We start from the raw sequence: 25,791 nt of genomic DNA, 5'->3' as shown, positions 1-25,791 counted from the left end.
TCACGGGAGACTACTGAGTAAAATAAGGGCCCATGGTATTCGAGGCAAGGTACTAACATGGATTGACGATTGGCTGTCAGGCAGAAGGCAGAGAATTGGGATAAAAGGTTCTTTTTCGGAATGGCTACCGGTGACGAGTGGTGTCCCGCAGGGTTCAGTATTGGGGCCACAGTATATATTAACAATCTAGATGACAGGACTGGGGGCATTCTGGCTAAGTTTGCCGATGATACAAAGATAGGTGGAGGGGCAGGTAGTATGGAGGAGGTGGGGAGGCTGCAGAAAGATTTAGACAGTTTAGGAGAGTGGTCCGAGAAATGGCTGATGAAATTCAACGTGGGCAAGTGCGAGGTATTGCACTTTGGGGAAAAAAGAATAGAGGCATGGACTATTTTCTAAATGGTGACAAAATTCATAATGCTGAAGTGCAAAGGGACTTGGGAGTCCTAGTCCAGGATTCTCTAAAGGTAAACTTGCAGGTTGAGTCCGTAATTAAGAAAGCAAATGCAATGTTGTCATTTATCTCAAGAGGCTTGGAATATAAAAGCAGGGATGTACTTCTGAAGCTTTATAAAGCATTAGTTAGGCCCCATTTCGAATACTGTGAGCAATTTTGGGCCGCACACCTCAGGAAGGACATACTGGCACTGGAGTGGGTCCAGCGGAGATTCACACGGATGATCCCAGGAATGGTAGGCCTAACATACGATGAACGTCTGAGGATCCTGGGAGTATATTCATTGGAGTTTAGGAGGTTGAGGGGAGATCTAATAGAAACTTACAAGATAATGAATGGCTTAGATAGGGTGGACGTAGGGAAGTTGTTTCCATTAGCAGGGGAGACTAGGACCCGGGGGCACAGCCTTCGAATAAAAGGGAGTTACTTTAGAACAGAGATGAGGAGAAATTTCTTCAGCCAGAGAGTGGTGGGTCTGTGGAATTCATTGCCACAGAGGGCGGTGGAGGCCGGGTCGTTGAGTGTCTTTAAGACAGAAGTTGATAAATTCTTGATTTCTTGAGGAATTAAGGGCTATGGAGAGAGAGCGGGTAAATGGAGTTGAAATCAGCCATGATTGAATGGTGGAGTGGACTCGATGGGCCGAATGGCCTTACTTCCGCTCCTATGTCTTATGGTATTATGTCAGTGGCTGCATGAGGCACTGAGGATAAGAGCTGTGGTTGTCAGCTAAACTTGTCCGGAACGTTGATGGACCAAACTTGAAGTACTGTGCACAGTTCTGGTCATAAATAAGAAGGATATAGATATACTGGGGAGGGTGCAAAAGAGATTTACAAGATTTATGCTATCTGAGAGGTTCTACCTATTGAGGAAGGATGAACATGCTGAGTCAAAGGAGAAGATTAAGGGGTGGCTAGAGGTCTTTAAATTTCTTTAAATCTTCAATAGATTAAAAAGCCAGGGCTGAATTTTCCAACACCGCCCTCGCCATGGGCCGCGAGCCGCGGCATTTCAGCCCAAGTGTTTCCACTTGTGGGGAAGGAGAAAAATAGAGGCCTTTAATATAGGATGATTACCAAGAAGTCAAATAGGGAATACAACAAAAGCACCTTCACCCAAAGAGTATGAATGTAGAACTTGCTACCACAGGAAGTGTTTGAGGTAAAGCACTATATAAATGTAAGTCTTTTAAAATCAAAAATCATCAGAGCTTCCAAGTGACAAATGAATGTTCTCCCGTTTTTAAAAACGAAACGGGATGCCAGCAGAAGTTATGTCATAGAATTTACAGTGCAGAAGGAGGCCATTCGGCCCATCGCGTCTGCACCGGCTCTTGGAAAGAGCACCCTACCCAAGCCCACACCTACACCCTATCCCCATAACCCAGCAACGCCACCCAACACTAAGGGCAATTTTGGACACCAAGGGCAATTTAGCGTGTCTAATCCACCTAACCTGCACATCTTTGGACTGTGGGAGGAAAACGGAGCACCCGGAGGAAACCCACGCTCACATGGGGAGAACGTGCAGACTCCGCACAGGCAGTGACCCAAGCTGGGAATCGAACCTGGGACCCTGGAGCTGTGAAGCAATTGTGCTAACCACTATGCTACCGTGCTCCCCACTTTCCAAGTTTTAACCAGTGGAAAGCTGAAAACGTTTGAGGCAATGCAAAGCAAAGGACAAGGAGATCAGTGCGGGGTGTTGGTATTTTTAAATCATTTTATAGCCAGAAAACTACCTTACTTTGACAGCAACTTGCTTTCCTAAGGCTGGTCTGGCTGGGATTTGTTTTGGAGGAAGTTGCTGCTCCTACAATTTGTTCAAAGGCTAAAATTCTAGGTTCTGTTTGTTTTTCGGGTGTCAAAAGTAATTATAAGTAAGTAGGAGCCCATTTGACCCATCAGGTCCATGCCAGCGACTTTTGTCGTCAGGTGACAAGGTGGCACAGTGGTTAGCGCTGCTGCCTCACAGCGCCAGGGGCCTGTGTTCAATTCTGACCTTGGGTGGCTGTGTGGAGTCTGCACATTCTCCCTGTGTCTGAGTGGATTTCCTCTAGGTGCTCTGGTTTTCTCCCACAGTCCAGAGATATGCAGGTTAATTGCCTCTCCAAGTGTCCCAACGGTTGGGTAGGGTTACAAGAATAGGGCAGGGTCGTGGACCTAGGTAGGGTGATAGCCAGTGCAGACTCGATGGGCCGAATGACCTCCTTCTGCACTGTAGGGATTCTATAATTCTGTTTCCTCGATCTCTAAGTTGAAAGATCCTATTCCCTCCGTGTCCGCATCCATGTGTCCTGTAAGTGGAGAAAAGGCGCTTTCTGATTTCACTCCTCAGCGGCCTGGTGTAAATTTTAAGATCATGTCACCATATTTTTGCTTTCCCCGCCAGAGGAAAAAGTTTCACCATATCTACCCTACATCAAATTCTCGTAACATGTTAAGCACCTTGATCAGATCAGCCCTCCATGATGGGTTTCCTGTGGAGATTCCTTCAAGAGTCACGTCCCCAGCCACCTATGCAAAGACAACAACCATTTTGGGGGAAATTGGGCCTGTGCATAGTATTGTTAAATATCTCTATGTTGAAGTTTGGACGACTAATAGATGCCAGATCAAGAACCTAGAACAACATTATCAACTATGCCTTCGAAGGAACTTGCGAATCAAGTGGGAAAACAGGAGAGCGCACACAAGCATCCTTCAAGACACCGACATGCCAAGAATAGACGCCATTATCTCACATTAGCTGAGATGGATGGGTGCTTGGATGGATGGATTTCAAAGGCCATCTCAAAACTTCCATGAGGGCCTGCTCTCCGAGCATCAGCACATGGGAAGATTCCCAATTGTGATCAATATGGTGATCCGTCATCAGAAATGTGGTCAAGACGTTCCAGCAACAAGAGCAGCCACTGAGAGGAGACTCCTGGGGCGAAATTCTCCGTTATCGGCGGAAAGTCCGCCGATCGGCGCAAAAAACGGCGCAAATCTCACTTGCGTCACGCCATAAAAATGGGACGATAGTCTCCGGCCCGAAATGGGCTAGCAGCGACGTAACGGGATCCGCGCTTGAGCAGTGGTTCACGCCGTGCAGCGTCATACGCGCTGCACGGCGTGACGGCTCATAAGGCCGCGCAGCTCCCCCCCACCCGACCGCAACACCCGACCGCAACACCCGACTGGATGGCTGGCCGTCGCTCAGCCCCGAGGTTCGAGTCACGCGATGTGGAGGCGCTCCTGGACGCGGTGGAGCAGAGGAGGGACGCCCTGTATCCCGGGCACGGCCGCAGAGTTGCCCCACGCCACAGCCGGCGTCTGTGGAGGGAAGTGGCAGAGGCCGTCACCGCTGTGGCCCTGACACCACGGACAGGCACCCAGTGCCACAAGAAGGTGAACGACCTCGTCAGAGCAGGCAGGGTGAGCCTCCCCCATATCCCCCCTCCCCATATCCCCCCTCCCCATATCCCCCCCTCCCCATACCCCCCTCCCCCATATCCCCCTCCCCCATATCCCCCATATCCCCCCTCCCCCATATCTCCATCCCCCATATCCCCCCTCCCCCATATCCCCCCTCCCCCATATCCCCCCTCCCCCATATCCCCCCTCCCCATATCCCCCCTCCCCCATATCCCCCCTCCCCCATATCCCCCATATCCCCCCTCCTCCATATCTCCCCTCCCCCATATCCCCCCTCCCCCATATCCCCCATATCCCCCCTCCCCCATATCCCCCTCTCCCATATCCCCCCCTCCCCCATATCCCCCATATCCCCCCTCCCCCATATCCCCCCTCCCCCATATCCCCCATATCCCCAAGTGAATCCAGCCCTAACCTTAACCTCTGCAATGCACGCGCAACCGATGGCGTGCATTCATATACCTGCCTAACACTGTTGCCTTTTACCCCTGCCACCCCCCCCCCCCCATAGGAGAAGCGCGCACACAACAATAGGGAGCATGTGAGGACTGGAGGAGGGCCCGCTGATGAGAGGCCACTGACCGTACACAAAGAAAGGGCCCTGGAACTGGCTGGCGGACCTGAGGACCGGGAGGTTGCTGATGCAGAGGTCGGGGGCCCACGAGCAAGTGAGCCACCAACAGCCCGTCCCCATATCCCCCCTCCCCTATATCCCCCTCCCCCGTATCACCTGATCACTGCCTGATGTCTAACCATGCATGCTTCATTGCGTATCGCAGGACCAAACGTCCAGGCACCCATCCCCGCAGATGCACACCGCCCGCAGGATGCCCCTCGGAGACCACGGGAAACGGAGAGACCCGCACCCTCCAGCATGCGACGCCCGCAGGATGCCCCTCGGAGACCACGGGAGACGGAGAGACCCGCACCCTCCAGCACGCGACGCCCGCAGGATGCCCCTCGGAGACCACGGGAGACGGAGAGACCCGGACCCTCCAGCATGCGACGCCCGCAGGATGCCCCTCGGAGACCACGGGAGACGGAGAGACCTGGAGCAACAGGGAGACGACACCCCCGTCACGTGCGGGAGCGACCACCCAGCGATGAGGGGGGCAGCCACAGGCCCCCGTCACATCCGAGCCAGGACACCACTATCCAGGACACCCCTACCCGGGACACCACTACCCAGAACACCCCTACCCGGGACAGCACTACCCGGGACAGCACTACCCGGGACAGCACTACCCAGGACAGCACTACCCGGGACAGCACTACCCGGGACAGCACTACCCAGGACACCCCTACCCGGGACAGCACTACCCGGGACAGCACTACCCAGGACACCCCTACCCGGGAAGACGAAATACCGGACAGTGACTCAGAGTGGATGGGTGGAGACGAACCCCCACCCCAAAGTGCCATGGAGTCAGAGTGGGACGAAGAGCACGACACAACGCCACTGCTGTCACCAACACCCTCCACCATCGCAGAAACACTCACCACGGTTGGGCACTTTAGTGATGAGGCGTCTGGTACACTCACTGGTGCGCACAACACAGCCGTCCCGGTACAGCAGGTGGAGGTAGGAGCAGCAGAGGGACCGGGCGGTCGGAGGGCAGCCCAGGCCAAGCGAACATCTGCCGCCCAGATGGATCCCGGGTTCCTGCAGTTACCACAACCACACATAGATCCGATGCAACCACCGACACGGAGACGAGCGAATAGGGTGACGGGTGGCTTACGGCGGCTGCGGTCGCAGGTGGAGGAGTCCACCCGTGTCCAGGAGCTGGGAGTGGTCCCGGTCATGCGTGCCACCCAGGCTGACACCGCACGGGTGGCGTCCGCGGTGGAGGCAATGGGTGCGACGGTGTCAGACATGGGGAACGGTTTGCGAGGCCTGGGGCCTTCCGTGCAGGCGGCGTCTGTGGCCCAGGAAATGGCTGCCCTCTCACAGGAGGCCATGAGCCAGTGCCAGCGCCAGATGGCAGAGGCGCTCAACGCCATAGCCCAGTCTCAGCAGGCCATGGCCCAGTCTCAGCAGGCCATAGCCCAGTCTCTGCAGGCTATGGCTCAGTCTCTGCAGGCCATGGCCCAGTCTCTGCAGGCCATGGCCCAGTCTCAGCAGGCCATCGCTGAGGGCATCGGCGCCAGTGGCCATGTGCGAGCCGGCGTCGCACTGTCACAGACAGGGTTTGACAACACCCTGGGCTCCATGGCTGCAAACCTGCAGACCCTTGTCGATACCAGCACGGGCCTCCAGGACTGGCAGCGCCAGATGTCGGGGGGGCGTCGGATGGCCAGTCCGTTCGCATCCCCCACCCATGTAGAGGCCTGGGGGCCATCGGGCACCCCGAGGGAGGAGGAGGTGGTGTGGTCCGTCCCGGCTCCCTCTGTAGGGGAGGTCCCGGTACACCGCGACACCTCGGACTCCCCCCTTCCGTCCCAGGTGCATCGGGTGGGCAACGGGCAGGACAGTCTGGCAGCTCGCCATCCCAGTCGCCCGGGCCGCAGCCTGGCCCATCTAGGCCAGGACGCCCCAGGAAACGGCCGCCAAATGGATCCAGTGTCAGAGGGCAGGAATCACAGGAGTCCACCTCCAGTTCTGCTGTACCGTCTGGGGAACCACGTAGACGTAGTCAAAGGGCCCGTAAGGCCAAACAATTAGACACTGAGTAAGTTGGCACGGGTGCAGGGCACAGATGAGTTTTAGGGGCTAGGGCACGTGCATGAACTCCTTTGGTTATTAAAGTCAATGTTACACCTACCGAAGCTGCCTTTGTGCTCTGTCCAAAGTGTGCGGGTGTGTCATGTACGTTGAGCGCAAGTGTGTGTGTGAGGGGTGGTCTTACCTCAGCCTCAGGTGAGTCTGCCCCCTTCCCCCTGGGCCGCCATCAACATCCCCCGGGCAGAGGACGGGACCGTGCGCTGCAGTGTCACAGCCGCATGCAGGGATGGTCCGGGTGGATGGTGGTACTGTGGCCATGGGTCAGACATAGTCCAACGATGTAGAGCCAGGAGCTCATCGCAGGGCAGGTTGTCATCATCCTCCATGGCCTGCGATAGACACGCGTCCACCCGCAACTGGGTGAGCCCGGCCCGTTGTGCCGCCGGTGGATCGGCAATTGGGGGGGGGGGGGGGGTGGTGTGCATGCAGGTGGGGTGTGTGGGGTTGGGGAGGGGGGTGAGGGTGCTGGGTGGGTGGATGGGTGTGGGGTGTGGGTGGTCGGCTGTTGCCATGGTGTGCGGTCTGTGGCCATACTACCCGATTCCCACGCCCATCTAGTCAGTGAAGCGGGCGTCTATCAGTCTGTCCCGTGCCCGCTGGGCCAGCCGGTAACGGTGGACAGCCACCCGTCTGTGTCTACCCCGTCTGCCCTGACCATTGCCCCCATCCCCCTCATCTGGGGAGGACTGGGCCTCTTCCTGCTGCTCCTCCACTCCGCCCTCCTCTGCCTGCGGCACATCGCCCCTCTGCTGGGCTATGTTGTGCAGGACGCAGCACACCACAATGATGCGGCCGACCCTATCTGACCGATACTGGAGGGCGCCCCCAGAGAGGTCCAGGCACCTGAAACGCATCTTCAGCACGCCAAAGCACCTCTCGATCACTCCCCTTGTCGCTACATGGGCATCATTGTAGCGGTTCTCCGCCTCATTGCGTGGCCTCCGTATAGGCGTCATCAGCCACGATCGCAATGGGTAGCCCCTGTCGCCCAGCAACCAGCCCCTCAGCCGGGGATGGCGTCCCTCGTACATGCCGGGGATGGATGACCGCGACAACATGAATGAGTCGTGTACACTGCCTGGGTGACGGGCGCAGACGTGCAGGATCATCATGCGGTGGTCGCAGACCACCTGTACGTTCATCGAATAGGTCCCCTTCCTATTAGTGAACACGGCCCTGTTATCTGCAGGTGGCCGCACGGCGACGTGCATCCCATCGATCGCGCCCTGGACCATGGGGAACCCGGCAACGGCAGAGAAGCCCACGGCCCGGGCATCTTGGCTGGCCCGGTCCACGGGGAAGCGGATGTAGCGGTGCGCCATGGCATAAAGGGCATCTGTCACTGCCCGGATGCACCTGTGCACCGATGTCTGCGATATGCCGGACAGGTCCCCACTCGGTGCCTGGAATGACCCCGTTGCATAAAAGTTCAGGGCCACCGTAACCTTGACGGACACGGGGAGAGGGTGTCCCCCGCCAGTGCCACGCGGTGACAGGTGTGTCAGCAGGTGGCAGATGTGTGCCACGGTTTCCCGGCTCATCCGGAGTCTCCTCCTGCATTCCCGGTCCGTGAGGTCCTGGTATGACTGCCGGGGCCGGTACACACGGGGCGCCCTCGGGTGCCTCCGTTGCCGTGGGGCCGCGACGTCCTCCTCCCCCTCCTCGTCCTGTCGGTCAGGTGTCCCTCCAGCCTGGGCGGATGCCGCCTGCCCCTCTGCGGCAGCCTGCGCCGCCTCTCTGGCACGCTCCTCCTCCTCCTCATCCAGGGCAACATAGACATGAGCGGCTGCCACCACGGCGGCCAACATCGCTGGATGGTCTGAAAACATGACGGCCTGGTGGGGGGGAGGGGAACGACGACATGTCATCATTGCCCATATCCCCTCCTCCCCCCAGCCAGGTGGCATGGACCGCATGGGTCCAACTGTTGGAGGCTGGCACCTGGCCAGGTGGACCAACTCATTTGCCCTCCCATCACCCTCCTCGGCACGGACCCCCCCCCCAACCTCCACCCCAGCACGGACCCCCCCCCCCCCAACCTCCACCCCGGCACGGACCCCCTCCCTAACCTCCACCCCGACACGGACCCCCCCCAACCTCCACCCCAGCACGGACCCCCTCCCCAACCTCCACCCCGGCACGGACCCCCTCCCCAACCTCCACCCCGGCACGGACCCCCTCCCCAACCTCCACCCCAGCACGGACCCCCCCCAACCTCCACCCCAGCACGGACCCCCTCCCCAACCTCCACCCCAGCACGGACCCCCCCCCAACCTCCACCCCGGCATGGACCCCCTCCCCAACCTCCACCCCGGCACGGACCCCCTCCCCAACCTCCACCCCGGCACGGACCCCCTCCCCAACCTCCACCCCAGCACGGACCCCCCCCAACCCCCAACCTCCACCCCAGCACGGACCCCCTCCCCAACCTCCAACCCAGCACGGACCCCCCCCCCCCCAACCTCCACCCCGGCACGGACCCCCTCCAACCTCCACCCCAGCACGGACCCCCTCCAACCCCCAACCTCCACCCCAGCACGGACCCCCTCCCGGCACTCCCCCGGAGCCCAGCCTACTCTAACCACCGCCCCCCCCCCCCCCCCCCCCCCCCCGCCGCACACACACAAGCCGAGACACACCTCTCCTCACTCAATCAGTCTGCGGCCACGCCATTTCCTGCCCAGAGCCAACCCCCCAGGCCGTCACTCACCTCCTCGCTGATCGGCGTGAGCCTGGAGCACCTGGTCACGCCGATGAAAAGGAGGTTTGATTCACGTCGACGTGAACGGTCATCACGTCGACGGGACTTCGGCCCATCCGGAAGGGAGAATATCGGCAGCCCGAAAATCGGCTGCCTTGCGCAGACCCGTGACATTCTCCGCGGCAGCGGCGCCATTAACGCCCCGCCGACTTTTCTCCCTTCGGAGACTTCGGCGGGGGCGGGGGCGGGATTCACGGCGGCCAGCGGCCATTCTCCGACCCGGCGGGGGGTCGGAGAATGACGCCCCTGATGAGAGAAACGGAAAGAGAGGGCAATTGCTCGAGCCAACAATCCGCTGTCACCTCTACCAGCTGACAACTGATTACCCTCACTGTGGGAGAGCCTGCAAGTTTAAGATGAGGTTCATAAACCATCTGCCAACTCTCAGCCACTCAACCCAGCCATCTTGAAGAAAGAATCATCCTCCGCATGATGGATTATCAATAGCGAAAAGAGTATTATTAATATTATGTCCCATTATTTAATCAAATGGTTTTGGGTCATTCTTGCCTTCGCTTTGCAGTGAAGGGTTTTCTGCAAACTTGCATTCCAGAGATGTTGAAAGAGAGTGTCGCTTTGAGATTGTAACCCCCGTCTTCAACACACACAGCCCCCTGAGCAAGGCTCCTGCTGGGAATCAGAGATTAAAGCATTCGCCCTCCGGTGTGTTTTAAATGTAATGGGGGTCATAAAAGTAATATGAAAGTGGAGCTGTTTCAAAAGAACTGTCAACCGGAAAGTGGAGGAGCAGAGACATCGTGGTTTCAAAATCTGCGTCGGGGTCCCAGGTGGGCATCTGGTGGTGACATGTGACTGACATTGAGATATTAAAAATAGTAGATGTGTCACTTCAGCGCACGTTCTATCGTGGATCAGATCCAGAATTCAGCTGCTTCATTGGATACCAGGCGAGTCCCAAAGCAGTTGCAAGAAATACATCAAACCTCCTTCTCAAAATTATCTAGAATCCTCCGCACAGAAACTCTGGTCCAACCAGTGTTTATACTCCATTTCAGCTGCCTCCCACATTAATGACCTCTTCCCACCCTGCCCCAGATTCCTTTACACCCTTCTGTAAATACTAATCTCCCCAATCTCTGTGTAAAGAAAATTCTTCCAAAATTATGTTTTTGATCTGTTATTGATTCTCCCATTATTCCTCTTGTTCCAGAATCTCTCTCAAGTGGAAATAATTTCTCTCCACTCACCCAGAATTTGGTCTGTGTGAGGAATCTCACTGTTACCACTATTTCTTCATCCCTATCTGTCAGGTGAATCCCTCCCCTGCTTTTCCACTCCCTGCTTCACCTCTCACTCTCCAATCTCTCTCATTTCAAAGGCTGCTGAGCTGCCGGACAGAGAGGAGCGAGGCCCCACTGCAATCTGTGTGAAGGCAGCTGAAGGACGGCCATGGGCTTAGCAACAAGACGCAAGCGAAAAAGCGCAAATGGAGGCAGAGAACAGAAAAGGAGGGAGGGAATTGTGATTGGAAGTTGAGTGTGCACGAGTGGGGGCAGTGAGCACGGAGGCGGTCGAGGTGAAACTGATTGGCAGGCTTGGGTGAGGGAGATAGGCTGGGAAAGAGCTGCTGCAGAACGTTTCCAAGCTTTGGAGAGTAAATGTTTATCAGAATTTACATATCATAGATCAACATATATAAGGATGAAAATCTGTTTTTTAACAGTAGTCTGTAGACATGCTGTTATTTTATGTACTCATCAGGCCCAATGAGATGCACGTTCCGACACAGTTTCCCAAAATCCAGCCAATTCCCAATTTTCAATCATCAGCTTGCAGTGTATTGACAGGGCGGAGCACGGTGGCTCAGTGGTTAGCACTGCTGCCTCACAGCTCCAGGGACCCAAGTTCAATTCTCGCCTCGGGTGACTGTCTGTGTGGAGTTTGCACTTTCTCCTCATGTCTGCATGGGTTTCCTCCGGGTGCTCCGGTTTCTTCCCACAGTCCAAAGATGTTCAGGGTAGGTGAATTGACCATGCTAAATTGCCCTGAGTGTCCAGAAGGTTAGGTTGGGTTGCAGGGATGGAGGCGTGGGCTTAAGTGGGGTGGTCTTTCCGAGGGCCAGTGCAGACTCGATGTGCCAAATGGCCTCCTGCTGCACTGTAAATTCTAAGATTCTATGTCCTGTTTCCTGTCATTGTGTCAGCAGCAACAATTTAAATCCTTGAAACAGTGTGAGGGATGCAAATAAATAGTTGGGAGAACTTTAAACGGTTATTTTGTTCCACATCATTATACCAACCAGTCAATTGCTGGTGAGAAGGACTATGCTAATTTGCTATAGAGCCATCTGACACAATTATTGTTCAGAAGAGAATATCCATGTCAAGTAGTGTGACCTTTTGGATGATGTCAGTTTTAGAATGATAATTGGGAAAAGGCGTCCCGCATGACTCGAGCAGTTGAATTTTATTCATGGAGTTGTAAATTAGAATCCTAATGATTGTCTTAATTGCAAGTAATTCTTATCTAGGTCATTGTACACACAGTTGAACTACCATACTGGCGATGAATGCAATTAGGAATTGAAGTAGGCCATTCAACCCATCGGGGAGAACTTTACTAAACGGCACAAGGCGGGAACAAGGTGGGTGGGATTCCAGTACAGTACAGTGTGGCGGATCAGCTCCTTGCTTTGCCTCGCCGCCAGGGAATTTCACTGATAGTTGATAAGGGAGGGCCTAGATTACCTGCCACAAGGAGATGGGAAGCCAATTTGAATATGTAAAGGCCCAATGAAGGGTCTTTTGACCAGGCCATCAACAATCTGACAACAACTGATCTACTCCCCCAACCCCTGGCTGTTATGACTCTCACGAAGACCACAGGGGATTGTCGTTTGATCTCCTCATGTGGTTTGTGAACTGCTGTTGTCCATGTGTTGGAGGAACACCCACACTTTTGGTAGTGAGGGGGTTTCAGGAGTTTGACCCAGCGACAGAGAAAAATGGTGATATATTTCCAAGTGGGGCTAGTGTGTGACTGGGAGGGGAATTTGCAGGTGGTAGTGTTCCCATGTATCCGATGCCCTTGTCCTTCTAGGTGGTCGAGGTTGCAGATTTGCATGGTGCTGTGCTTGGTGAGATGCATCTATAACTGTTGCTCTTCTTACAGTGCAGGGGGATTCCATGGCACTGACAGGCAGTGGAAAGGGAATAGTTTCTGTTTAAAATTTTGCAAAGTACAAAGTCAGGCTATGTTTACCATGGAGATATTGTGTTCTTATGCGGCACGTTGGTACTGCTCAGTGCCTGGGACCTGGGTTCGATTCCGGCTTTGGGTGTGGAGTTTGCAAGTTCTCATCGTGTCTGTGTGGGTTTCCTCCGGGTGCTCCTGTTTCCTCCCACAATCCAAAGATGTGTAGGTTAGGTGGATTGGCCATGATCAATGCGCGTACACAGGTGGGGGGAGTGGGCCTACGTAGAGTGTTCTTTCGGAGGTTCAGTGCAAACTTCGGTGTACCGAATGGCCTCCTTTCGCATTGTAGGGATTCTATGGATTCTATGTTAATGTATTCCTTGAGATTTCATTACATGACTCGCCCCCCCCCCCCCCACCCCCCCCCCCCCCCCCCCCCCCCCCCACGCTCCAGCCATTAGTCGGCCAACACATCCATCCTTGTGACGTACTGCCTTCCTACATTTGTAAAGCAAAAAGACTCATTACCCAAATGAATGATGCTTGACCACCAGCCAGACAGTCTTTTTTCCCCCCTAATTTTCGATATTTTTATAACCTGGTAAAGAGAAATATTCGAGAAAATTGCAAAAAACGAACTCCCTATTTTTAATGTCCCGATGATTTTTCTCCAGTGTTGCACACAGCTGCGCCCTGGAGAGTGATTTTCAATTGCTGGAGACTCCAGGCCAGTCCTGGAGGGCTGACAGTCCTGAGGGTGTGCAGCAGGCTGGGACATCTTGTGGGTAGAAATGGCAAGCTAGAGAAGTAGATTTCTTCCTTTTTTGCTTTTTATAATCCTTTGAGGATAAGTTCTGCAAAATATGCTTAATTAGTTCAAACTCCTTCGGAACCAGGCAGTCTTTACCTCAAACAAGAGCAGAGGATGCTGGAAAAACTCAGCAGGTCTGACAGCACCTATAAGGAGAGGAAACATTGAGTCCCAGGGCGGTGGAACATGCAGGAGTAGGCCATTCGGCCCCATGAATTGCTCTGGCATTCGGCAAGATCATGTTGATTTGGTTGTGGTGTCAACTCCACTTTTCTGTTTACCCTGCCATAATCCTTGACTGATTTCCTTATCAAATACCTGTCTAACTCAGCCTTAAATATAGTCGATGACCCAGCCTCCACCGCTCTCTGGGGAAGAGAATTCCACAGGCTCATGACCTGCTGAGAGAAAACCTATTCCCCATCTCTTTGTGAAAAGGAAGACATCTTAATCTTAAACTGTGTCCCCCAGTTCCAGTGTCCCCGTTGAGAGGAAAGGTCCTCCCAGTATCCACCTGGTCAAATTATCTCAGGATCTCATACTTTTCAATCGGATATCGATTCGCAGGAAGTTTACAGTACAGAAGGGGATCACATATTAGTGTATCGGTGTCGGCAAACTAAACCTAATTCCATTGACTGTGCCTCCTCTAATATCTACTTCAAATACTTGTCAATCTTTTCCTTTAAAGTTGCAGTAGTGTGTGAGGAATGGCAGTGGGCATGAGGCAGTCCGATATTAACTAGTCGTCCCCTAAGTAATCCCCTAGTCGTCACACTCCAGCGCCTGTTGGGGTACACTGAGGGAGAATTCAGAACACCTAAGAAGCACGAATTTCGGGACTGGTGGGAGGGAACCGGGGCACCCGGAGGAAACCCACACAGACACAGTGAGACCATGCAGACTACAACCAGACAGGGACCCAAGCCGGGATTCGAACCTGGGACATTGCCGCTGTGAAGCCACCGTGCTAACCACTGTGCTACCGTGCTGCCCATTTCAAACTATCTCTTCTCCTGGATTCTCGCAAACATCTCCGGCGATGGGATTTTTGCAAGTATACCTTTTAATAAGAATAATTAATTCTATGGATTTGGACATTGCTGATGGCCAGCATTTGTTGCCCTTGAGAAGGCGTCTCCTTGAGCTGCTGCAGCTCTTGTGGTGAAGGTTCATCTTTATGCAAATGATGTGAATGATTAAACCAGCCTGGCTTGCTTTCAGATTTAATAGAATGCTTCCAATTAGTTAGAGTAAAGGGCTTTTTTAAAATTTGATTGACTCATCCATGCACTTAAGCTTCAGTGGTTACAAGCTATTGGAAATGCAGAACCTCCATCAAGATAGCAAAAGTATTGTCTTTGTTAAATGTTGCTCAGCACATAGTAATGATTTATATTAATCTGATAAATTTGAACCATATTATAGTTTGTGTCAGTGAAACCCCTTCTAATACCTGATTGCATAATATTTTCTGATCCAGCTCCCTTTTAGATTTAAAAAAAAAACTTTTTTGATGAAGTGCTTGTTGTTCATTGGTAGAGCACCAGGGAATAAATTTTGGATTTATTTTTTCTCTTAATGTGAAGTGACATCTGTGTGCTCGGCAATCGAAGTGAAAAATGCGTTTCTCTTTTACAGAGCAAAGAGATTGGGTTCCAGCTACACGAAGATTTAATGAAGGTTCTCAATGAGCTGTACACGGTAAGGAGCATTCGTGGCAATAGAGCTGCCTCAACAAACTAATTGTCAAATGTTTCACTGTCCGCCTGTTCTCGCCTGGGCGAGATGGAGCAGCCCAAGGTGAGTGAAAGGGTAACCAGACACGTGACTCCACCCACTTTGAGCTGGGTGTCACATTGACAGCAAAGAGCAGTCACTCCCGAAGCAACTGATAATACACAGCGGGCAGATGGCTTTGTTTCTGGAAGACACATGGGGACAATTGACTACAAGTAGAGGGAAGTGTGAATCATTGTAGTCTTGGCAATATTGCATTTTGTTTTCACGCTCATTTGTGTTAACTTGTGGGAAGCAGTGGCATAGTGGTATTGTCACTGGACTAGTAATCCAGAGACCCAGTTTCATGCTCTATGGACCCGGGTTCGAATCCCGCCATGGCAGATGGTGAAGTTTGAATTAAATGAAAATCTGAAATTAAAAGTCTCAAGGTGACCATGAAACCATTGACGATTATCGTAAAAACCACCTGATTCATTAATGTCCTTTAGGGAAGGAGATCTGTCATTCTTACCTGGTCTGGCCTACATGTGACTCCAGATCCATGTGATTGACTCTCAGGGGTTAAGTGCTCTCAGGGGTGGACGATAAATGCTGGCCCAGCCAGCGACGCCCACATCCCATGAACAAATAAAATAAAAAGTTGACCAGTCCACTACTATTTAGCTCAGTTTGCTGGGCAGCTGGTTCATGGTGCGGAGCGAGGCCAACAGCCTCTGGTTCAATTCCCGTACTGGCTGAGGTTATTCATGAAGCCCTGCCTTCTCAACCTTGCCCCTCGCCTGAGGTGTGGTGATCCTCAGTTTAAATCACCACCAGTCAGCTCTTCCCCTCAAAGGGGAAAGCAGCCTATTGTCATCTGGGACTATGACGACTTTACTATCTGCCAGCAATATTTTTATTCCAAAGAGTGTGTTCCTTGTTTCTTACAACTAATGTCTCAGCCCAGCTGCTGCCTCATCCATGCCCTCATTTCGTTATAGACTTGATTATTCCATAAGACCTTAAGACATAGGGGCAGAATTTGGCCATCTGGCCCATCGAGTCTGCTCTGCCATTCAATCATGGCTGATTCCAATCCCGGCCTATGTCTTAACTTGCACCTAGTCCTGTACCCCTCTCTCCTCTGTGCTTGCTGGCCTACATTGGCTCCCCATTAAGCAATGACTTGATTTAAAAATTCACATCTTTGTTTTATAATACCTTGATGGCCTTGCCCCTCTTTAGCTCTGTAATCTCCTATAGCCTTACAACCCTGTCCGATATCTGCTCTCCTCTAATTCCGGCCTCACGAGCATCCTTGATTTTAATCGCTCCACCACTGGTGGCCAAGCCTTCAGCTGCCTCGGGCCTAAAGCTCTGGAATACCCTCTCTCCATCTCTCACTCATTCCTCCTACAGGTTTTTCCCTGTCACCCCCTTCGAACCAAACTCCCCCACTCCGAATGTTTTGCGGAAGTGGAAACGACCTGCCATTGGCCAGCGGCAGAATCCTCCGGTGCCGTCGCTCTCAGCGGAGTTTCCCCTTCTTCACACCCACCGCTGTCAGAGAACCCGGCCGGACCGGAAGGTGCTGCTGGCGGGAATAGACAGAAAAGCCACCCCCCCCCCCCCCCATCTCTTGGTGGTTTTGTACCATATTTTGTTTTATAATATTCCTGCGAAGACCCTTGGGGTTTTTTATTATGTCAAAGTCACCATATAAATATAAGCTATTGCTGTTATTGTAATGGCCTCGTTCACTGGCTTTTATACCTTTTGCAGAGCAATACTTGGTGGTAATGTCTAGCTAGTATTGCTCTTAAGAAACATTGCTAGGTTTCCAATCCATGCGTACTATCCTCAATCACACATCATTAAACAATCTTCAGGATCACTTACTGCAGTCACTGTATAGGTAATGCGTTGAAGGCAGGCAGCATAGCCAGCAAAAAGCCATACCACTGTTGTGATTGTGAAAGCACCATACACAGGATAAATCCTGAATGGGGCAGGACCGTGGTGGACTACCCTTCTACAAGGAGCCTTTATTGGTCCTGAGTTAAACCAGGGCCTGGCTTCAATTTCAACATGAAGCCAACGCTGTTGAAGAACGTAAATGCAGCCTCGGAGTCCAGAGATGTGATCTGGCTTATTTCTGAGATGCCTGAGAATGAATCAATCCAATGTTTTATCTTTTAATGGTTACTGGGAAGGTGCACTGATTTATGGTACTTCAGCCCTTCGATTATGTTGATTGCACATTTTGAGAGCGATATTAAATGAATATTCAGTACTCCAGATCGATCTCCCAGCTTCCAATCTTTGTTCTCGCTATTAACCCCTGGTGACTCTCAACCCGGTTTTGCTGGTACTGACTGCAGCACTTCAATTTTACATGGAAATCAGTCTAATCAACATGGATAAGGAAACCAGGCTTGACAAGCAGACTGTCTGGAAATCTAATTCTTCATTTCGTTCAGCATGTGCTCAGGCCTTAACCGGTTTGGGAGAAGGTATTTTTTAATTAAGCTTATTTTCAGGTGCTATTTGAAATTAATCTGTAACATTTAATGGTTATCAAATATGATAATTACAAATCAAATATTCAAGTCTTGTTATGGAAAAATCTTGTTTTGCTTCATTGGGAGAGAAGAATATTGTCTCATTTGCTTTGTGTAATTTACTTGGTGTTAATCTTATTAGCATCATTAATATTGTTCAAAGAATGCGCAAGGGAGGATTTATGCACTTTCTATTATTAATAAAAATAAACGGATGAATCATTTTCACCAGGGTGCTGATTTATCTAACCGTTTTTATTAAATATTCATACATTCTTTCACATGTTATCAAATTCCTTCCTGGTTTACTGTTCTAGAGGCAGAAGCCTACCCCAAGGCCTTGCCCCACAGGCAAGAAGGCTGAGGGGAGATTTGATGGAGATCTTGAAGATCATGTCCGGGAAGAAGGCCATTTGGCCCATCGTGTCTCTGCAGGTTATTTGAAAGAACTGGTCAATGAAGCAACCCCCTTGCTCTTTCCCCATAGCCCCATACATGTTTCCTTTTATGTTCAATCTCCTTTTGAAAGTTCCTTCTTGAATCTGCTTCCATCACCGCCCCAAGCAGGGACGATGATGCTTTAATGCTGATGTCACTGGTCTAGTAATCCAGAGGCCCAGGCTAGTGCTCTGGAAATCTGGTTCAAATCCTGCCACGGAATTTAAAATTCAGAAAACAAAGTCTGGAATTAAAAACTAGTCTCAGTAATGGTGGCCACGAAAATATCATTGTTGTAAAAACCCATGTGGTTCACTAATGTCCTTTCGAGACGGAAATCTGCCATCCTTACTCTGTCTGGCATGCATGTGACTCCAGTTCCACCGCAATGTTGTTGACTCTTAAGTGTCCTTAAATTAAGGATGGACGAGAAATGCGGGCCTTGCAGTGATGTCCACATCCCATGAAAGAAAAAGATTTTTAAAAAGCAGCGCATTCCAAATCGTAACAACTTGTGTGGTATTTGGACAATGTCATTTGGTACGTAAGCCTTGGGCCTTGAACAGCTGTGTCTAATCCTGTCCTCAGCTGTAACATCCCCATCAGACCTCTATGTTCCTTATGTAATTTGGGCTTCTTTAGGATCCTCAATTTCCATATCTCCACCAATGGCGACTGTTCCTTCAGCTGTCTGGCTGTCAGAAGTGGGAAAGTGCTTGAATCCAAAATAGTTAATAACAGAGCACTTGGCAAACAGTGGCAGGATCATGCTTGACAAATTGCTGGAATTTTTTGAAGAGTTATCTAATGGAGTTGATGAGGGGAAGCCAGTGGATGTGGTTTATTTGGACTTTCAGAGTGCTTTCGACAAAGTCCTACAAAAGCGATTAGCATGTAAAGTTAAAACTGAAGAAATTGGGTATTGATTTAGATAGAGGCAACAAAGAGTAGGAATAAACTCTTTTTTTTCAAGTGATAAGCAGTGAAGTGATTAGTGAGGTACCGTAGGTGTTAGTTCTAGGACCCCAGCTATTAACAATGTATATTGGGCAGCACGGTAGCATTATGGTTAGCACAATTGCTCCACCGCTCCAGGGTCCCAGGTTCGATTCCCGGCTTGGGTCACTGTCTGTGCGGACTCTGCACATTCTCCCCGTGTGTGCGTGGGTTTCCTCCGGGTGCTCCGGTTTCCTCCCACAGTCCAAAGATGTGCAGGTTAGGTTCATTGGCCATGCTAAATTGCTCTTAGTGTCCAGAATTAGTGTTGGGTGGGGTTATGGGGATAGGGGGAAGGTGTGGGCTTGGGTAGGGTGCTCTTTCCAAGAGCCGGTGCAGACTCGATGGGCCGAATGGCCTCCTTCTGCACTGTAAATTCTATGATTAATGATTTTGGATGAGAGGACTAATTTGCAGATGACACAAAACTGGGTAGGAGGATGAGCTGTGAGGAGGATGCAGAAATGCTTCAGTGTGATTTGGGCAATTGGAGTGAGTGGGCAGATGCATGGCAAATGTAGCATAATGGTCCACCAAATAAGACACAGGCCTGGACTTTGCTGCCCTTCTCCCAGGTAACCATGCTGGTCCAACCCCGAGGTTTCTGACAAAAACTAAATCATCTGTTTTGACAGATCTGTGACCTTTGGTTGAGTCATGGTATTTATTTTGCATAACTTGCATCACCTCCACCGTCCCTGCCAAATTGGGGAACACCAGGTCTAGCTGAGTTCGGATATGACAGCTCATTAATAGTTCCGCTGGTGTGACCCCAGCGGTAATGTGGGGAGTGGGGTTGTATGAAAGGAGGAAATTGACTAGCTTAAGATGCAGTGGCCTATCTGGCTGCCTTTTCATCGTGGATTTGAAAGTTTGCACCGCTCTTTCCACCGAAGCCTGGTGATAGTGGCTGTACGGATGTGCTGGATATTTTCGGCCCGTACAAAAGCTGGATCTCCTCCCCTGTAAAAGAGGTGTCATTATCCGAAACTTCTGGGAGGCTTTCAATTGTGAAAATCCATCAAGTTTCGATGGTGGCTGCCAAAGTCATTCTACACATTTCTTGGGACATTTAACCACATGGAATAGGCGTCTACCAGTGCCAATAACATTTTTCCTCGGAATGGACCAGCAAAATTTGTATGGAATCTTGTCCAAGAGCAGCCTGGCCATTCCCAGGAGGCAGTTGAGCAGCAGGGTCTGTTGTAACTGGCAAAGGTAACACTGGTAGACCAGATTCTTGAAGTCTTTGTCAGTGCCTGGCCACCATATGGAGCTCTTGGCCAACATTCTCATTTTGGTCTGTCCAGGTGTACACTATGCAATTCTTAAAGTAGTGACTCTCTTGCTGGGAGTGGTACCACTACCTGAGACCCCTCAAAGCAATAGTTCATTGTGTACCTTTATTGTTGCATATTTCTGGGATTATTCGTCTCGCTCTAGTTGTAGGTAAGCATGACTCAAGTCAAGTTTTGAAGTATGTGAAGCCTCCCGTCAGCTTTGCATAAAGATCTTCTATCCTAGTGATAAGGTACTTGTCGAGTTGGGCCACTTGGTTTATGGTGAGTTTGTAATCATTGTAGATCCTGAGGGTGTAGACAAGTTTTAGGACAGGAACAACAGGGGCTGCCCATTTGGAGAACTGTGCCGGCTTTATGATTCCTAATTTCTCCAATTGTGTCAATTCGGCATCCACGTTCTGATGTAGAGTGCATGCGATGGGCTGAGCTCTGAAGAATTTTGCTGTGGCTTTGGGTTCACATAGATTTTGGCACAGACCCCTTGTGTCCGGCCCAGATCATTAAAAAAAAATGTCTCTGTACTTGCACAGGATCTCTTGAAAAGTATCATATGTTATTTTGAAAATTTATAGGCAATTTAGCTTTATCTGTCAACACCAGTCCTGCCTCATGAGGCTTGGCACCTGACCTTCCACAACGATCATGGATAAATGAGCAGATTGGTATTGATAAGACACCAGTGCGGTTATGGTACCTAATGCCTCTGGGGTTTCCCCCATATAAGTCGCTAACTTAGCAGCCGTTCTGCTTAGTCTCAGAGATTGGACTCCTCCTTGCAGGTACTTATAGGTTTGTCACCCACCACCATGGATGAATCGCCTGTGTCAGCCTCCATGCTCAATGGCTGCCCTTTAACCATAAATATGATCGCAATGGAAGCCATCTTGCTCACTTTAATCGTGTTTAACTTATTCGGATTCTTCCTCAGAATTTTCTTCTACTTTTTGCATTTGAGTCGAGCTGTTTTTTTTTTTAAAAACTGGGTGCCCGGTCTGGTGCGGCATCGTGCTTGAATGTGGCCCCTCCTGTTATATTTGAAGCAAACAAGATCTTTACAATGGCACTTATTCTGAGGGTGATCTCCCCCACATCTGTAACACTCATCTAAATTCCTGGGCTGGCGGCTCCCTTTCCCCTTTGCTTCTGTCCGCAGTCCTACACCTGGAATCTCAGTTCAGCCTCCTTTGTGCTTGCCACACGGGGTCCTCTTGGGGCAGCCGTTCCGCTTCAGAGATGATTTACCTCGCTTTTGTGCATGCTCTGTAACCCAGAAGCCCCCTTTTTGGTGCATTCTGTGGCTTGAGCTAACATCGCTTCATCCAGGGATATTTTTGTTTCACCTAACAGTTTCCTTTGGACATTGAGATTCTTAATGCCACAAACCTGACAATTACATAACATGTCACTGAATGAAGAGCCAAATTCTCAGTGTTTAGCCATTTGGCAAAGCCTGGCTACAAATGCTGAAATTGTCTCTCCTGGCCGAATTGAATTTATACCATTGCAGCATGATAGAGGGTCTGGGATTGGCATGCTCTTTTAATGAAGGGGTTAGAATACTTGCAATAAAGTCACCAACTGACCAAACCACTTGGTATCAGGATGTAAAATTTCTAACAAGGTTATAAGTCTGGGGTCTGCAAACCGTAAGCAAGATGACCTTTTGTTTGTCCTCCCTCAATAGCAGTGAAAAGTACCAAAGCGTCTCAATGTATTGGTCCAGTCTCCGGTCCCCTGGTTAAAAGAATGGAGTTTTCCTATTAGTGGCTTTGATTCTCACTCACCGCTACTGCAGACACCACTTTCCTTTCTGTGGAGATTTCCGATGGCACCCCATCCCGCTGGAATTTTGAAACTCTCAACCGGTGTCCAATTTAGTCTCGTCGCCAATGGAATAGCGCAAAGTGTCAACGATGATGCTGCTTGAATCACAAAGTGATTTATTTGAACAACAACGAGGTCGAACCGCAGTAAGCACAGTAACAGCAGTACAGGTCTTTCCTCCTTGATGTCTGGGCGCACAATCATAGGCCCCTGCTCCCCGAGCCCAGTACTTTCTTCCCATTTGCCAGGGTTTGTGCGCTCCCGCTTGATAGGCCCCGGGCAAGTCATGTATCCTACAAACGATCACCCCATAAAGGTGCCACGCTACCATGCCCGCCCTGTGCTGTGGTGTGTCAGGCATGAGACTCCACTCCTCCTGGCGATTTCACCTGAGTGAAACATGTAGGCTGGCATGTCAGGTTACTAACGTGTTCTTCTCGGAGACTCGGAGACAAAGTATGTTTTAATATTGTCTTCAAAGTTCCTCAATGCGTGAACTGTTAGTAGATTGTTCACCATTTATTATGCAAGCACGGGAGGGAAAATAGAGGCCAGTGAATCATGCACCTTCTCAGCTCACTGTCATTCTCTTGAGCAAATGCGGCACAGACTGCCGTGCCGAGGGGGGCTCCTAAGCCCCAGCAGACAATGTTTAATGTAGAGTTGACCGCTTTAGCTGCCATTGCAAGATCAAATATGTTTTAGCGTTTCCCTCTAAGTTTCCTCAAAGCCCTAACTAAGTAAATTTCCGCACTTTAGTATGCAAGTTCAGGTGAAAATGTTTCACAGAAATTTTTATTTTTCCAATTAAGGGGCAATTTAGCGCGGCCAATCCACCTACCCTGCACATCTTTGGGTTGTGGGGGTGAAACCCACGCAGACACGGGGAGAATGTGCAAACTCCACACGGACAGTGACCCGGGGCCGGGATTGAACCCGGGTCCTCAACGCCGTGAGTTTCACGGGAATTTAAAAAGGAGCGATTTTAAAATAATATCTGATTCTGGAAGTTTTCACAAGGCGACTAATGATGTTTCCAGAACAAACGAGAAGTTCCACAAGCGTTTGCAGCCTCAGCAAATAATGTATCATGTGCTGCCAAGTCGAGTTGGCTTTGCATCCTCAGCTGCCTGTATTCTGTGGCATATCTGCAATCATCCAAAATGTCTATTCCCCTGAGAGATCGAGGGAGGGAAGAAACTATAATCAGAATAAATGAAGAGGCTTTCATTTCTGAGCCTTTTGGTTTGAATATATGCAAACACTTGATTTTTGATCATCTGAAAGATTTTGGATTTTTGCCTTTATTTTTGCCCATTTTTTTGATGGATATCAAAAACTCAGATGGTGCAGCCAAGTTTTGTAAACAGAGCAGTGGAGCTCGCTTAAAACTTAGCTGAGGCATTAAGATAGACGGTACAGGTACATCATGTGCTCACAAAGTCTGCTATAAATCTGTTTGCACAGATTGCATAATGTGACTAGCCTCCCTGATACTGTGATCCTAGGTGAATTTAATGGAGGCCAAAGGGGTCTTGACTTCGGCTGAAGAGCTGGTGAGAGCCCCATATTGCCTCTTTTCAGGACCAGTGCTGGTCAGGCACGTCACTGGGCCTTCCCTGGGATCAAGGATCCCTGGGGCAAAACCCCTTCCAGCAAGAGCCGCTAGCCAGTCCAAGCATGGCAGCTCTTCGCCACTATGCTGCGGCACCAGGGAGGCAATGGCTGCGGCTGGTATTACACTAAGACCAAGAATCACCATGGACCCAGGTACATGTAGTTAATGGGGTGGGCGGGGGGGGGGGGGGGATTTTGCTCCTTGCCCTCCCGAAGCTGGCAGTTGGGCAATGTGTGACTTAAACTGCAGAATCCCACAGGAAGCTCACAAGCAAACACGACAAGGTTTACTTTTCAGCCTTCACATTTCATATATGGGGCGGGATTCTCCGCAATCGGCGCGATGTCCGCCGACCGGTGCCAAAAAACGGCGCAAATCAGTCTGGCATTGCGCCGCCTCAAAGGTGCGGAATTCTCCACATCTTGAGGGGCTGAGCCCTCACCTTGAGGGGCTAGGCCCGAGCTGGACTGATAGATTGTATAGATTGCTCCCAAGCGCTGGACAATCTTTTCACTACCCACTTCTCGTTATGGGCCTCCTCTGAGGGATCATAACTCGTGCAAGCTTTCTGTCCTTTTTGGGTGGCATGGGAGATAAGGGTGCGGGTCCATTTGGCCATGTTGTCTGGGGACAAATGGGCACAGTCTAAGTCTCCAAAGACTGCTGCAAAGTGGATCCACAGGCGTCCAGCGAACGCTGTGGGGTGCTCGGATTTCTTTTGCTTACATTTGTTGAGGCCATCTACGGGGTCACCCCGGTTATACCCGATCGGGTCCAGGATCGCGGTATGCATTTCTGCAAGGGTGCCTCCTCCTATATTCTGTGGGTCGGGAAGGGCTGCTGCTACTGAAGGATCTAAACTTAAAACTGTGAGCTTTACATGCTCTCGCTCATCCAGGCCGTACATGGTCGCCTGATGTTTAACTGTGGCAAAGAAATGGTGGGAGTCTGAGGTGGGGAGGAACGGTGTGATCTTATCGCACGCGTCCCGTAATTGGGTCACTGTTAAGGGGGTGGAATATAGTAATTCCGCATCGTCCGATGTGGCTGTGCGGTGGGTGGTTACTGGTTCATTGGAGCTTTAATATCTGCTGTGTGGGGGGTTGGGACGCTTTTCTCTTTTGTGGCTTTCCCTGCGCACATGTTCCCTGAACATATCTCTGCGCTGTTTCGTTCAATTCTTCCCAATCAGAGCCGTCTTCCTGATCTAATTTTTATCCAAAGGTTTCCTGGAAACCTTTCTGAACAGAAAGCAGCGATTGCAGCTCTGCAATCTGCTTCCGGCACATTGCGTGATCTAACCCGCTTTGTCTTTGTTCTGTGGTCGCAACATGGAGTGCTCTTAATGCTGCCTTTAGATCACTACACTGTCTCTGTAATGCTTCTACCTGTTTTTCCGGTTCTTCACGTACCAGGACTGCCCGTTGCGTGTCCTGATAGGCCTTTTCGTATTGAGAGTGGAAGCTGCTTAAGTGCGTCAGACAAGACTGGTGAGCCCTTTTGGCATCCTCCACATCTACTCTTTTGCTGCCAACTTCCTTCTCAATTCCAAATTCTCCTTTTCTACCTCGCTTACATCGACCTTACTCATTCGATGTATGCCCTCAACTTCTTTCCGGAACGTCCTAACGACCTCCTCTGTGCCTCGCAATTGTGCCAAGCAGGACACGATTGCCATCAGCTTGCGAGCTTTCCCTAAGCTCTTTTTGTGGATCTCGCTCAGGTTCTCCCACCAAGTATGTCCTAAACTCCCGGGACCTGATTCCTCGTTGTCACAGAATTCATTCCAAAGGGGCCATCCTTTCCCTTGGAGATATTTCCTGATCTCTTCCTCCCAAATGGGACATTGTCCCAATCTACTGCTGCTGGTCGCTGCGACCGCAAATTCCTCTGGGTTCATTAGGCGCTGCATTGCCATCTTTCCTATCTGAATGCTGCTCTTCAAATTTGGGACAGGGGTATTAATCCGAATGACGCTCTTCAAATTTGGGACAGGGGT

General features: G+C 50.8%; 1 protein-coding gene across 6 annotated transcripts in view; it reads left to right on the top strand.

Moving 5' to 3' along the window:
* The window catches only part of LOC140396409 (SLIT-ROBO Rho GTPase-activating protein 1), a 312,310-nt gene that overhangs the window by 170,319 nt on the left and 116,200 nt on the right, over nt 1–25,791 (top strand). For all 6 annotated transcript variants that reach the window (XM_072485012.1, XM_072485011.1, XM_072485013.1 and 3 more), the window contains exon 4: nt 14,974–15,036. In XM_072485012.1, coding sequence (XP_072341113.1) covers nt 14,974–15,036 — 63 coding nt within the window. The remainder of the gene's footprint in view (nt 1–14,973; nt 15,037–25,791) is intronic.

This window comes from Scyliorhinus torazame, chromosome 19 (assembly GCF_047496885.1).
Source record: "Scyliorhinus torazame isolate Kashiwa2021f chromosome 19, sScyTor2.1, whole genome shotgun sequence".
Lineage (NCBI taxonomy): Eukaryota > Metazoa > Chordata > Chondrichthyes > Carcharhiniformes > Scyliorhinidae > Scyliorhinus > Scyliorhinus torazame.
The sequence above is the reverse complement of the archived record's forward strand: the minus strand, read 5'-3'. Positions and strand labels throughout refer to the sequence as shown.